Source organism: Calidris pugnax, unplaced genomic scaffold, assembly GCF_001431845.1.
Source record: "Calidris pugnax isolate Ruff unplaced genomic scaffold, ASM143184v1 scaffold20, whole genome shotgun sequence".
Lineage (NCBI taxonomy): Eukaryota > Metazoa > Chordata > Aves > Charadriiformes > Scolopacidae > Calidris > Calidris pugnax.
The window spans coordinates 31947936-31964232 of record NW_015094510.1 but is presented as its reverse complement, the minus strand read 5'-3'; the positions used below and the strand labels follow the sequence as shown (position 1 = coordinate 31964232).

At 37.7% G+C, this 16297-nt stretch overlaps 1 protein-coding gene across 3 annotated transcripts in view; it reads left to right on the top strand.

Annotated features, from left to right (window-relative positions):
* CNTN5 (contactin 5) overlaps nt 1–16116 on the top strand; it is a 680570-nt gene extending 664454 nt beyond the window's left edge. For all 3 annotated transcript variants that reach the window (XM_014966120.1, XM_014966118.1, XM_014966119.1), the window contains 4 exons: nt 8616–8802; nt 9262–9374; nt 10762–10930; nt 13190–16116. In XM_014966120.1, coding sequence (XP_014821606.1) covers nt 8616–8802; nt 9262–9374; nt 10762–10930; nt 13190–13293 — 573 coding nt within the window. In that variant the 3' untranslated portion in view covers nt 13294–16116. The remainder of the gene's footprint in view (nt 1–8615; nt 8803–9261; nt 9375–10761; nt 10931–13189) is intronic.
* The last annotated feature ends 181 nt before the right edge of the window (nt 16117–16297 follow it).

Genomic DNA, 16297 nt, shown 5'->3' with positions numbered 1-16297 from the left:
AAATCTCTGCTTAGAGACAGCCCTTCCTGACTTGGGAAAGAGAACTGGTCCTGGTAATTGACCTTCTCATGCTTTTGGATCCAGTTGTAGCTTTGGATCCAGTTTACAATCCAAACCTCCAGGAACAGATCAGATCTAGGACTAAATCTATCCTGTGGGGCCACTACAACCCACCCTGACCTTGTTGTTCAGGCTAAGCTGCTCCTCATGAAATAGCTCAGCTAGACACAATTTACTGATTTTGGGGTAGAGGTTTTTTGACCTGCTTTAGTCCTTTAGAGGGTGCTGACTCTTTCCTAATTCTCTATAGTAAAAATGAAAAGAGGGTAAACACATAAATCTGGGGCAGATACCAATTATACAGATTTCTAAAGACATCTTGTGGTCTTCTAGCACAGAGTGTCTCCCTAGCAACATGTCCATACAAGACCTTGGGGCTGGTGACCATCACTGATGGTCTTAGGAAGGAAACTTAGGTACCCAGGCAGCACCAGAGCCACCATGCTCTCCAGCACAGCCTGGCCTTGACCAGGACATGTTGACCCCAAAGCTTAGACAAAGTCTGTATTTTTTTAGCTGATTTGCCATAGCTTCTTGATACTTAGACACTACCGTATTGCTCTCCAGAGCAGTCCAAGCAGGCTGTAACCGTGATGTGTCCCCTCAGGTCTCTCATCTGTCTAGGCTCCTTTCCCATATATGTCTCCATGCCAAACTCTACAAACTCTCTTGTACTTTACCCTCACTTCTTCCTTACATTAAACATGTTTTAACCCCTTTGCATACGACTTCCTTCATGCAACGGAAGTGATACCAAACCATTTTACCTTTCGAACTGCTATATATAAGAACAAAATTCTGTTTGATAGAGGTGATTTTCACCTTGCAAATGCTATCCCTTCCCATGTTGAAGTGTTCCACTTGTTACTAACCTTTGTCTTCAATTTCCAGGCCAGTCTTTCATTCTCTGAAATACCTTACTCGCTGCACCCTGTATTTTTCTCTTCAGAAAGGTGGCTGTTTTGTTACACTCTCTCAGATATCTTGATGTCTTTTAAATTACATCTACTGTTTTTACTTTTATTCTCATTCCATCGATCACATTGATTCCCAAAATGCTCTATTAACTTCGTTTTTTCTAAATAAAAAATAGATTTTCTTTCTAAAAGTGAAAATTATTTCTGTAGACACTTATTTCTTCATAACTTGGATGTATTTTTCATTTACCTGCTTATCACATAATACTTCCTTTAGCTCTACAGATGTATCCCAGTGATAGGTGGCTGTTACAGGTAGGACAGTGGTCTCTTTTCACATTGGAGTTTATCTTCCTATCTTGGAAAGTGCTTAGACCCTTGGAGTTCAGCATACTGTGACCCCAACTGTAAAACTCACCTGCTCTGCTTCTCTCATTGACTTCTTAGGAATGAATTTTGAAATTCTTATTGATATAGCAGGGGTTATTAACATGGAACCTTATTAATAATTTGGCTCCTCACTGGGCTGTACACCAATTTTAGGATTCTAGCATAAAGGTTACAGAGTAAATATTTCAAGCCAGGGATCTGCAGTTGACAGAATGAAGAAATGGGTTATAAAAATAAAAATACGTCACTGCTCCCTTCTACCTCATCCCATGAGGGAAGTAGAGGAGCCTTCTGAGGTACTACTTTTATCTGGGGAGAGGATGGTACTTTTTTTTTTTCCTTGCCCCTCTTTTCCCTCTTTATTTGTATAGCCAGAATTTCTCTGTCCACTTTCTGACAGAATCTTTCAAGGAATAGTTTGCTCTTTTCTGCCCTCATTCCCAGGAAGACTTATGATCAGAGCAACCATTAGTCAATAAACAGAAGAGTAAATGCAGCTCTCCTGCATGATTCAGCAGGACAGAATGCAATCCAGTTCTAGCAGGATGGTATTGCTAGATCTTTTCAGTTCCATTTTTGAGAAGGATTTCATCAAAATTACTTATAGGAACAGTATAGTGCATCAGCACATTATAGTATTCACTTAGGAACATAAAAGTCCACACTATCAGTCCAATTTTGCTAACATCCCAACAGTTTCTCTTTAAAGCATCCTCTCAATGCAAAAAGGAAGGACTCTGTACATCAAGACACTGGAGCTAAACTCCCCAAAAAAACCCTGAAAATATGGAGCAGCTTTGTGCTTTCCATATGATTCACTTTCTTCAGCTTCTGTGAACATGATTTTAATTTAAAAACTGATTTTGGAAGTTTTATCATATGCATTACAGTGCAAAACTTAGCCTGTAGTACTCCAGCAGTGTAGCACTCCACTTAATTCACGAATAGAAAAAAGCTAACATACAGAAATGTAGTGACTTTGATAAAAAGATGAATGATTTATGTTTTTTTAATCAAGTTTTTCCTAATGTAGAATTACTGGGGACCACAAGCAAAATGTTGCCTTAAATTCAAATGGAATGTAAAATAAGCTGACTAGCCACTCTGTTTTCATGTTGCAATTTGTATTCTGCCTGTGGTCACCACAGCAGTGACAACCACCTACACAGTCTTCACATTTCCTGGCCTTTTAGCAGCAGCATTATAAAAAGGGGAGCTATTTTTTTTATGTTTGGGCTCTAATCAACAAAAGTGACAGAATATTTACTACATATGGACAAGTTTGCAGTGACCCACTTTCACTCCAGCCCTGTTTGCACTTTGTACTAAGGAGTAATGAAAGGCAAAGTAACTTGTCCAATTTCACATTGTCATCCGTGAAAGGCAGTGTTAACTGTTATGTCACATGAGTTTTATGCAAGGTTTGCTGTACTCATTTGCATCTTCCAAAGCACATATTACTCCTGACTTCAGTACAGATTTGTCAGCTGTCCGCCCGACCTTACTAAGTATATGTCAGCTCCACTCTGATAAAGTAGAAGTAGCTCAAAAACTTTGTCAGAATGGTAGAAAAAAACAGTGTATGGTTCATGCATATTGTTTAGAATCCATAACCTGAAGGTTATAAAATCTATTTCAGCCCTAGGCAGTATTTTCTTTGTCACTCATTACTGGTAGGGAAGGGAAAGGGAAAGAATTACTGGCTGGAAGAACAGATATCTTCTTTTTTTCTTTTTCAGCAAATCAAGGGTAATACGTATAGATCACAAACCTCAAGTTTTTTCACTGGAATTCCCCCAAGGAGTAGGAGCTTAACTAACCTAATCAAAAGATCAGCTTGCAAGAACAAAAAAAAAATACAAAAATTTTCAGAGAGGACTACTTGACATAATAACTTGTTTATGTCACATTCTGTCTTTTCAAAGAGAAATATTCAAGAGTTTTTGCTGTTTCTTGGATGTACTTTATCTGCTTTTACAGTAGAACAGAAAATTACATCTACAAGGTGCTAGGATATGTTTGGGTTTTTTTAAATTTAGGGAAATATACCTTGAAGTAATTTAGCAAGAATATATGGATATTTTTTCCTGAGTCTGGTAAAGCAAGACAGAAAAAAAGAGGACTTGATGTTTCACCAACCTGAATACCAATATACCAGACTTCACTTTTGGAATGAATTTATTTTTCCAAACACAAAATTAACAATTGGATAGTTTTATGTATGAGTCAACTTTGCCTATAAAGTTACTCAAACGTTAATTCATACCACTCTAAAATCCTGAAAATTGTAAGCAGGATTTTATAGCACAGTTGTACCACTGCTTTTCAAGTCCTTAAGGTATGGATCACATTCAAGTTCTGTCATGAGGGCCTCAAGTGCAATGTCTGTATCATGAATTGTTACAAGACTACTAGCTTTCTATTCCCTAAAATCAGAAATTTAGATAATTATTGATTTTTCATTACAAAATATGACTAGATATTTTTTGATAGTCCTCAAGGTTGAGGTACAATACCAGTCTTGGTCCCATGTGGATTCAGGACTACGTGGGAGAAGACAGTACCTGAGAAAAGAGGAGGAGCATGTAAGCTACTCCAGAGAAGACCCAAGAACTTAGGAGTCCTGAACAGTGTTTTCTTTCTTCTTTTCTGTCTTGTTTTGGTGAGGGGGAAGGAACTGAAGTTGACTGATAGACCTTTTTGCAGGAACTTTTCATCTTTTTCTGAAGGACAGTCACACCATTGTCTTGAGATGATATAAAAAGCAGCAGCAGGTGATACAAAAAGCACATGTCCTCCTGTCCTAAGCTCTTGGTTCTACTGTTACAGTTATTCCAGCACTAACATTTGCAGGACTGCGGTGTGTCAGTTCATGGAGCTGATTGGTTTTCTGATAATGGTAATTAAAACAGTTTTAATGAAATCTGAAACATTCTCTTTTTTAGGGCTAGCAGCAATTCTTTCAGCTCATCACTCTATCCCCTAGAACTCTCTTTACTCTGATATCGCTTCAAGCTCATTTTCAGTTATGTCAGTACTTTGATGCTGGTAAAGACTCAATCAGAGATCGTATGTCAGTTTCTGTGTTTGTCCACTTTGACTCATTCTACCTAATTTAGGCTCTTACTTAATTCTCTGTGGTCAACAGAAAAAGTATCCAGACAGTAACTGACTCTACTGAATTTAGAGAAAAGAGCCTGCAACTAGATCACATTAATTCATACCAAAGTGTTATTACGCACACCCTCGAAACCAATTTGGGGAAAAGAGTAACATTATTTAAATATCTTTTAACATGAAACTTCAAGGAAGTGAACTGTAAGTATGAAGGATAGAAAAATTTTAGATGGAAACATATTTTTAATGTGGTGGTTTGCTTTCAATGATTGCTTAGCCCATGATCAGGACAAAGCAGCTTGTATGTTCCTGCATCTCCTCTATTCAGTTGTTTAAATATCTATATTGCTTTCTCTCCAGCTCAAAGAGATGGGTCTCGGGGAATTAGATGAAAAACAACAGAAGGCCCAGCAAAAATTTAAAACCTCACAAACAATAATGCATTAAACAGATGAAAAGTGTGTGTCATTCCCCCCCACCCCAGCTTTTTCTTTAATTTTTAAAATATGGGCTACCTATGCTTCATGCTACATCAAAATTCAAAGTTATCATTAATGAAAACTTACTCTGTGTCATAAATCCCTTCCGATCAGTATAAATTAAGCTAACAGAAAATAGCAAGATTTATAAAACAAAACTCAAACACATAGAAGTGTAAATAAACAAACCCTCTATTTCAAGAAATATGTCCAGCACTTTTAAACATCAGCAGTATCTTCATTTTGGATCAAATTGCTATTTTCCCCCATCATTGACCTCAGTCAACAATTACTGGAGTTCTTTTTTTTATAACAATTTTTTCATAACAATTTTTTCCTTCAGTTCATTTGGCCAGCAACAAATGGATGTGTGCATTAAGAAAGAAAGAGAAAAGCATTTTTTCAGATCAAAGTCCAACCTCACCTGGCAAAACTTTAAGGGGAATTTTAAAAGCAGAGACCAAACACTTAAGGGCTTTGAAGTACAGAGGAAACTGAAATAGAAGCACTGCCAAATTACATTTCATGCTTTTCCTGCTTAATACACTATATTAATTCCCACAAGAATATCCCTTTGCCAAGGGAGAACACCTTTGTCATGTGGTGTAGCAGAACTGGTAGGGAACATGTCAGAGTAATTTTTGCAGACTTAACATTTGCAAAACATAATTAGTATCCAAACTGATAACGCCACATAAGCAGCGGTGGAGAGCATTTCCAAACACATGAAAAATTTCAAACGGGCTGAGTTATGCTCCTAGCTTTCTTCCACACTCATCAGGTTTTAATATTTATATAGTCCTAACACCAATATTTGGAAAAACAGGTTTTCACAACTTTATACTTTAAAAAAGCTTTAATGCACAAGCTGAGGGCTACCTACTCTTGCACATTGCATTGACATGAGACATGGTGTGCCCTGTGAATAAACTACCATAACAAGACCTATCTAGCTATTTATAACTTTGCTTCTGGCTTTCTAGAACCAGGATTTCACTACTTAAGTTGCATTTCCACCCCTGCTTCTGTCCACCTGTGTAAGTTTGGGCAAGTCACTTTTCCTTTCTGACCATTTCCCTCTTGGATCCTCAGCAGACCTCACTAACCGGATGATGGGGTCTGCAGGACACGTGCTGTCCCTCACTACCATTTCGCACAGTAGAATCATAGAATCATATGGGGCTGGAAGGCACCTCTGGAGATCATCTAGTCCAACCTCCCCACCAAAGCGGGTCTACCTATAGCAGGTTGCACAGGAACTTGTCCAAGCGGGTTTTGAATGTCTCCGGAGAAGGAGACTCCACCACCTCTCTGGGCAGCTTGTTCCAGTGCTCAGCCACTCTCACAGTAAAGTTCCTCCTCACGTTTAGGTGGAACTTCTTATACTCAAGTTTGTGCCCATTTCCTCTTGTCCTGTCACTGGGCACCACTGAGAAAAGACCAGCCCCATCCTCCTGACACCCTCCCTTTAAGTATTTGTAAGCATTGATTAGATTCCCCCCTAAACCTTCTCTTCTCAAGACTAAAAAGACCCAAGTCCCTCAGCCTTTCCTCATAGGAGAGATGCTCCTGGCCCCTAATCATCTTTGTGGCCCTTTGCTGTACCCTCTCCAGCAGTTCCCTGTCCTTCTTGAACTGGAGAGCCCAGAACTGGACACAGTACCCCAGATGGGGTCTCACCAAGGAAGAGGGGCAGGATGACCTCCCTCGACCTGCTGGCCACACTCTTCTTGATGCACCCCAGGATGCCATTGGCCTTCTTGGCCACAAGGGCACATTGCTGGCTCATGGTCATCCTGTTGTCCACCAGGACTCCCAGGTCTTTCTCCTCACAGCTGCTCTCCAGCAGGTCAACCCCCAACCTGTACTGGTGCTTGGGGTTATTTCTCGCCAGGTGCAGCATCCTACATTTGCCCTTGTTAAATTTCATTGGGTTTCTCTCTGCCCATCTCTCCAGCCTGTCCAGGTCTCGCTGGATGGCGGCACAGCCTTCTGAGGTGTACTTAATACTACGTGGCTCTCATCATTGTAGTGTCAAGTTTGCAAGGATGCATTGCTAGTAAAAGGAAAGGAATCTGACTACCCAAGAGGTAATAAGCATTGGAGGTTCAGTCCTAGTATATGAATAAATGGTTGTTGATTCTTTTTTCTTTTCAAGAAAGGTGTGACTAGGTGTTACTTCAGACACTAACAGGGTTGGTCAAGCACTCAGCTAGCCAAATACCACAGCCAATTACACTTGTTTCAATAAGAAGTGGTGACTACAGCTAGATTTGCTATCTGAGCTGTAATTAACCTAAGAATTAAAGCAACAGCATTTTAATATGAGATAATGGAGATGAGATGCTAAAAAGATATTCACAAAAATTTTTCAACTCAAAAAGTAGACTTTGAGTTCGCACAAACTCGATCAAAGTTAACAGACCCACTTTACTCAAGTGAAGATATGACCTCAAATGTGTATTTTTGCAGCCAGGCCTTTCCAGATATTTTTTTTTCTTTAAATGGCAGTCCTAGTGCAATTATTAAAGGTCAGCATTGTACTCATTGGTGTTATTTTCCTATGAACCCCTTGGTTTTTTTGGTTCACCATTTTCTGGGATACATGCACAAGAGTGCTGTAGTGTCCGTGACCTTTTTCTCAGAGGAGAAGTTATCCAGATATAATATGAATAACTCATTATGAAATAACCAACTTCACAGAAAAGGTCAAAATGTGGAATAAATGCAAGTATGTCTCAGCATGAATAACGGTAAGCTGAATGTAGGTCTTTGAGTGACATCTCCTGTTCAGGAAAATAGGGCCCCATGAGAATTACCTTACTTGTGTAGGTCACCTAGATACATTAAAAAGAGACAGTACTGCTTTTTCCCAGTTATGCCCTGCATATACTTGGTCCCTGAGGAAAGAAACTAGTCAAATTCCTAGCTCAGCTCTGTAAGGTCTTTGAGATTATGATAAACTCAGTAGAGGTACCACAAGTATAGAATAAGAGCCACCAAAGATCATTTAGGTGTTTTATGTCTGAAAAGGAAGGTCATAAACAAACTATCAAAATTGCATTTACCAGAAACCTGTTTATATCCAAGAACGAAAACTGAATCCACTTCCTTCTTTTTCTTCAGATAAGATTTTTCAGATGAATGAAAGATTTCCTTCAGTGTTATGTCATTTTCTGTTCATTACAATTATGGGAAATCTTGAGGCTCTGAGTTGCACAGGACCAGGAAGGGAATATTGCTCACAATGCTTCTTAACTGATGCAGTCAGAGCTTTTCAGGGTGAAGGCAGGTTTTCTGGTGACCTATCAGAGGATGAGCTCTCCTTGAGTTCTCTGAAATGCTTTTAGCTTCCTGCCAATGTTCATCTTCTGTTCTTCCATCTTATAGTTGCATCTTCTTGCGCCAGTGCACAGCAATTCAACGTGCTTCAGGTAATACCACGATATTCTGAGTCTTCCCATTTTGAAGAAGTGAGGATTGCTTGGCTCTGACATTAGACTGCAAATCCCACATGTTTAAAAGGACTTGATGATCAGACAAAAGGCAGAAATGACAAAAAGACCATCCACAGGATAACAAGTATGAGCATGTAGAAGCATGATCTTCCCAGACACCTATATTAATCCTTCATTTGGTTGCTTGTTGGCAGGTTGGTTACTGGAAGGACATGGAGCAGGAAGAAGCAGCAGAAAAGGTCAAAACTGAAGGAAATGAATCATCCATCCTCCTGACAGGATTGGAAGGAAACACATTATATCACCTAACGGTGAGGGCATACAACGCTGCAGGGTATGGACCACCTAGCACTGCTGTGCGTGCAGCAACCAAGAAGTCCCGTAAGTGATCTCGGTACCTTTGCTCAAAGGGAGAAGTCAGGGACCAACCTCTGCCCTCTTGGGTTTTCCTTTAATAAGAGTGTATAATAATCAGGAATCATGTATAGTTTTGATTCATGGCTTTGCTTTGATATTTAGACATGAATTCATATGACTTTGCATTTATAACAAAGGTAATCTTCCTAGAAACAAGACATTTTTGACAAAGAAGGGATAGAAAAGAATTAAAATTCATAATCTCTGTGGAGTTTATGGAGGGGACTGAGTAAATAAACCACAATCTATTAAATGACTAATCTGCTGGAAAAAAAAAAAAGTATTTTAAAATTTCAGCTAGATTTGGGATCCTCCTAACACAACCAGTTGTAAATATAATAAAAGATTGAAATGATTTTCTTTTGATTTTAAGGAAACTACCTATAAACTCTATTTATCTATATTGTTATTTTTTCTCCTCAGCTCCCAGCCAAGCACCAAGCAATATTATGTGGATACAGGATGGCTCTCATGTGTCTCTTGGGTGGGAGCCAGTCAGACCTCTAGCTAATGAATCTGATGTAATGGGATATAAGGTCAGTGCTTCCCCTTCCTCGCTCACCTTTCTCTCTTCCAAATGACTACTCTTCCCTGTTGGCTTTTTCCCTTTCTTGTTTTTCTGTGTAAGTAAAGTATGCTGGACAGACTGTCTGCAATCAGTTCTCACTATGAAAAGCAATAAATAAAATTGAAAAAAGCATAATAGTCCAACATTTTCTGTGTTGTGATTTTCAACTACTGGTTATAAACTGAGTAAGCTCCATATGACGGGATAAGCCCATCATATCTGACTCAGGAGTGCTATTAATAAGACCAGCCTGCAATGAATATCCTACCAACACTTCAATTTAACTGTGTTTGCAATAGGATCTAGAGAAATGCAGAAGAATGAGGTATCTTAACATGACATTAAAATTAATATTGTTGTGGAGCAGAAACACAAATACTTCAGTTTGTGTTGTGATCGTGTTGGTCATGTTCAACAATCAGTAATGATAACATCTGGCATTCAACATTTTGGAGCTTTAAAGAGTAAAATCTTTAATAACAAGTTGTAAGAAGCAGTGGAATTCACTGCAACCTATTAACTCAAAACAGATTTATTTCAATGTCTTTACAGAGGTGTGCTTGGGTTGGTTTTTGGTTTTTTTGAAGCATATATATGATTATTTCTATAGACTGCAATCTGATATTCCCTCTGATACATCAGCAAATATCACCAAGAAAGTGTAAAATGTTTCAAATAAACCAGAAACTGCTCTAACATATATCAGAATATCTGAGATTCTGAAAAAGTTCAGTTGACTACTTTGCTTTTTTACACGTCTCTGACCTTTTCAATTTTATCTGGGAACAGAAACTTACACAGAAGTACCAAAAAGACAGCTATGTACTCACTTGCTTTCCTCCCACACACCATAAGTTTGTACTGAGTTTCACAGGAGGTGCGGGGATAGATCTGAGCTATTCTCAGTTGACCTAGCCAGCTTAGGTAAACACACTAAGGACATTATTTGGGGCGTTTTCTTTACATTTGAAGTTGAGTTCTTGAGCCAAAAATGTGAATAACTACATGGATTTGGGGATGAGAATTTGAATCAAATGGAACCTAAAATGCATTTAGAAGAAAGTTTGAGAAAAAATTGTGTAACACCTATATGCTATATCTTCGCACTGGATCATAATCAATGTTATTTCATGTGCATTAATTGCTAATATACTTTGCTATTATTGTTTTTAAGCCAGTGGAGGGAGGAGAAAGTAAAAGCAGATAACTGTTCAAATGTAATATCAAGAAATCCTTAATGCAAGAATGAAACACTTAATATTTCAAAAGCACTTAACATTTCAGTTATCTACTCAAAATGTCTGGTATATGACTTGAATGACCACTATGATCACTATCTACTTTATTGACCATAGGTATTATTTAGGCAAGAAGGCCAGAGCAACAGTCAAGTTATAGAAACACAGAAAACCTCTGCAGTGGTACTTCTTCCTGATGTTGGTGTCTACATCATTGAGGTGTGTGCAGTCAGCGAAGGAGGGGATGGGACTGCGAGTCCCCAGATCAGAGTTCCATCTTTTTCAGGTATGGGTACACTTATATTTGGAAGAGGGGTAATTATAGCAGTGTTCATTAACCCTATTATAGAATCACAGAATCATAGAATGGTTCAGGTTGGAAGGGACCTTAAAGATCATCAAGTTCCAGCCCCGCTGCCATTATTCTCTACCTGAAAAAAATATTCCCACAATTCTCTAGCTATTACATAAAATCATTAATCAGAGTCTTCAGTTCTATGCTGAAACAAAGGTATCTAGTGCCATTTGAGATGCTCAAGAGTATCTGAGGCATCCATGTGGGGCTAATGAACAAAACAGAGGATTTACAGGAAACCTCTCTCTTTCTAGAATAACATCTGGAAACCTAATTTACGTCTACATGTTCACTCGGTGTCTCAAGTAGCAATATTGTCAGCGGAGATGTAATCCACACAGACTGACAGTGGAGCCTAGACAGCAGTTCAGCTGATCTTCTGAATTTAAATATGCAGACATAGGCACATAAGGACATATGAGATGTCCTAAGGTATCCCAAACATTTGTCAAGACCTGGCAGATCAGATGTGGGACTTAGATGAGACACACATCTTTCTGGACCTCCAGCCAGAGGTGTACTATCTAACACAGCTAATACAGCATGCTTTTAGGGAGCCGAACCCTGTTTATGTGCCTACTTCAGAATAATCTGAATTTCTCTGAAGGTTCCACTGACTCCCTTGAGTAGATATTTATTAAATTACTAATGTATTACATTATTAATGTATTATCATGAAGTAAATTATGATGTCTAGCTTCTATTTCCTCAGTAACTGTAATACATTGAAAGAATTTGAAGTATCAATATTACTCAGGTAAGAAAGGGACAGAGGATTAGTGACATGAACAACCAGAAAATAACATTGTCTTTTGCCTAAACACAACGAGGCATCTTAATTCTTTCTTCTAACACTTTAAAATTCTACTAAACTTTGCTTTTTAGTCCTTAAGGAGTACTATCCAAAAATTGGGAGGTTGAAACTTCAACCTAGACCAAAATTTAAGCTCTAAGCTAGTCACAAACTACAGTGCTATCATCAGAATGCAAAAGACACCAACCCCTACTCCATGGAATGTTTGTTTCATATGTCTTTTGAGCCATAATTCTAGGGACAAAATCTTTCATTCCTTCTAAACTGATATTTTTGGTTAGACTAAACAGAACAGAGCAGTTCCACTTAGGACAACTGTGATCCAAAGAAACCTGGTCTGGTTCACTTCCTGTCCCATGATCTGTTGCCATCACCAACCCATAGCATGTTTTCCCCTAGTTTTAAGTGACTACTCTGATCTAATATGACTGGGCTATTGGGCAAAAGACCACCTTTTCCTCTGGACGGACATCCAAATCAATGGCTAGCTTTCATTCCTTGTTTCAAAAAGAACTTTTGTGACTGTGACTGAGGGCTTCTTCTGCAGTTTGAGTCTTTTTGAGGATTAAGTGTCCTGGCTTCAACTGTGATAGAGTTAATTTTCTGTCTAGTGACTGCTGTGTTTCAGATTTGGTATTAAAGGAATAATGCATGTTGTTTTAGTTGTTGCTAGGTATATTTATAGTATTCAAGGACATTTTTCAGCTTCCCATAGAAACTGAGAAGGAGCATAGGCAGAACAATGGAACAGCCAATGGAATATTTTTTACCGCGATGTCATGCTCAGTGTAAAATGGGGGTTGGCTGGGGGCAGGAATTTGCCATCAGTGCTTGGGATGGTGTGAATTCACCAATTTACTGGATGGTGAGAGTGACTTGTGTCATTATTATTATTACTGTTGTTGCTATTTTCCTTTTCTGATATTGTTCCATTGAACTGTCTTTATCTCAGCCCATGAGGGGGTTTTTTCCCCTCCCTTTCCCTTCCTTTTCTCCCTCTTGTCCCTGCATTACCTGGGGGAGAAGGAGGAGAACTGCACAAGCAGCTGTGTGGTTCTAGTTCCTGGCTCAGGTTAAATCATGACATTAAGGCATAATACCACATACCTTTTTTGAAATTTCCTATTCATTTGCCAACTAGATATGAGGATTCAGCATGTGAGTTTCTGTAGATACCATCATGAAATCCCCTATTTCCTCATGTCTGTGCAGGGAGCCTATTTTGTGATTGCAATTATCAAAAGCTAATCCGTTGCCTAAAAGTCAGGCTTTTGCTGAGCATAATAGAATAGAAGGTTTGAGTAAAATCTAGTACTTAAATGTATAGAGAGCTGGTTTTATCACTTGTTCCTTAATTACTTTGCTTTTCATTTCAGGAGGGAAAGTAACAAGTGCTCAATCCACCTTACATGTGTTGTCCACTTCCTCGTCCTCTGTAACATTTCTTTTGGCACTGATGGTTCCGTCAACCTCATGGTGAAGACTGCAGACTTTGTTGTTGTTGTTATTCGTTTGCTTTAGCTTGATGACACCAAGGGATGGAGTTTTATGTCCGTGGAGAAGCTGGAAACCCAAGCTAATTCTTAAAGACCCATAGAAATGCCTGTGGTGCACTTAAAGGAGTGTTGAAGACACAGTCAATAATTCATCAGGTTTTTTTCTCTTCATTTTTTGTAAAAGTCCTCTAGGGAGGGGACACTTCTTGGCCCAAAAATATGCAGATTGTATGTAATAAATTTTTGTAAGGAAACGTAATTTCTGTCAAACGTACTTTAATTTTTTAATATGTTTGATTTTGGTGACCCCAGTCATGTACCATTTGGAGTTAAACAGTGGTGTCTAGTACAGTACATCTGTTTGGTTTGGAAAAAAATTCTTTTTAAAATATAGAACAAAATTTGATACAGCTTTGTTGAATACTTTTCTTGCATCCCCTATGACTGGCTGTTCCAACTGAAAAGAGAGAAAAATATAGTTTAGATACACAACCCACTGCAAAAGTACAGAGAATTTGTTCTGAAAATGTATAAATATGTATTTAATTAGTAAAAAGAATTGTCAATACTAGACAGCACCCTCAGAAACTGGCAAAAAGGAGCAAAAAAGAAGCCATCTATTTTATTGCAAGGTAAACGGAAAATGATTAAACATAAACTTAAAAGGAAACAAGTTTTTTTTTTCATCAAACACCACATGATTTAATGTCAAATGAATCAAACATTTATTTTAAACAGCAAATAAAAAATCAATTACTATTGCGTATGGCAAAGAAAATTCCACTAGGCATTTAAATTAGTCTGCTAAGTGGACAAATAAAGCAATCCAAGGAGATAAACCTACTTTTTCCAACCACTTCTCAGTTGTAACTTTCTTTTTTCCTCTGGGTCCATCTTTTATTAACATTCTGTGCTTCAAATATTTGGTAATCAGTTTGAAGTGCATAAGAAAGCATATTAGGGAAAGTACATTACATTTTTTGGAATATAATCATTGACATATATACAGACTCCAGTAGGATATATTTCAGAGAATGCTGTGTCTGAAAAAAAATACTTGGATAAGTGCTACTGAGCATCATTCCAGTTATTTAGTTAATTGGCTCTATTTCTATAGCTCACTAGAGATTATTCTTGTAGGGACTGTGTGCTACCAGTTTTAATCCCTACTTTTTGCTATACCAAACAATTTTTCACTCAATAGACAATTTAGACAATTTTTCTACATTGGAAGGCCTTTCTGCATATTGGCACCTGAATCAAAATGATCCCCAGTGTAAATGGTGTGTGTTTGTACAATTATGGTGTGCACGGTGTTATGAGGGAGGATGTTTTACCTCCATGGGTCTAGCAATCACGCCTAGGATGAACATTCCCTTGCCTGGGAAAAATCAAGTCAAAAGAGTTCAACAGGCAAGTCCTAACAGCACAGTTCTTCTAGCTGTCCATCCCTCTAAAAGTTTTGATGCAAATCTATTTAGGTTGATGGGTTCTGGGTCTAAAATGCTATTATTTTGCCAGGTCACTAGCAAAATAATACCTGGCATTTAGTTAGTACACTCTGTGCCCTTTCTTAGCAGCTTTAAAAAAGTAGCCAAGAAAACACAACACACATGAAGTGCTTGGTAGGTAAAAAGCTGACTGATGACTAAATTCTTTTTCTTTTGAATATTTTATCCATAAATTTTTTCAGAGATGGTTAAACTCAAATCTTTATTATCCACTAATATTTTAAATAACTTTCTAAAAAATAGTTTTTTAATTTACTTAGTCACCATGTTGCTAGGAAGACAAAGGCAGGATAGCTAGCCCAATACAGAGTGTGGATACAGACAGAAGGGGACTCTCTTTATCTCCACTTCTGGAAAAGCCTTTGAGATCAAAGAAAGAGAGGTGGAATGTACGTTGCTGAAAAAGCAAACTCATAGAAAATATCCACCTGCTGTCATTTGTAAAACAGCAGAATTGTTACTGTGCAGAGAACTTGCACTAGCAAACCATTGTCTTTCAAAAGGTTAAAATAAACAAAAATGAATTGATGAACCAAAAAGCAAAATGGTTATTTTATAAATTAGTTGAGCATAATGTCCTCTATTTTTTATACAGTTGCTTGCCAATGCAGTTTATTTCAGAGCATTCAAAAAGGCTACAGTCACTGCTTGTTGGCATTTTGGTCAGATAACTTTCTGAATACAATAAATGGCTACGCTTTTTAAGTATGAAAGTCTGGTAAGGAGATAGAGCTGCATCTAGTTATATCTCAGTCTCTGGTGTCAAGATACAGATAGAAATACTGAACATACCATCAGGTAATGTAGTTGTATTGCAGGGACAAAAAGGGGTATGTTTTATATTCAACATGAACAGACTATGTATTTTGCATCTTAAATATATTAATAAACATGTTTTAAATGTTTAAGTACCTATGTATTACCTATTTGTTACTTTGTAGAAGATGTTTCCTTATCATGGCATACTATTTTTAGTTGCAATGGAGAGCTCTTTCATTTTTCATGTAAAAGATTGTAATAGTGCAGTCTAGCGTCACTGAGGAGACTGTATTTTTGTATAATGCCACAAGACCTGTTTGGAAAAAAGTAATTAGAAAGAAACTTTGTTTTGCAGACCAAAAGAAAGATGCTGTCATGGCCCATATCAAAATGTTAGATATATTGTATACAATCTGTATATACGCTATATATAATGGTATATACCATGTGGAAGACACAGTAATATAATAGTTTCTGTGTACTGTTCTTGTAACATTAGATCTTTTTAATAAATAATTCTCTTTTTATTGACTTTTATCTTATCTCCTGTCAGTTCCTGAATTGTATTCATAGAGGACAGTGTGACACAAACATTTTGTATTCCAACAGCAACAATCTTTTAATTACATTACTAGCAAGAAAAAAAATGATGAGTCTGCAATACTGAATGTGGACAATGCAGCCATTAAAAAAAAAAAAAAAAAAAAAAAAAAAAAAA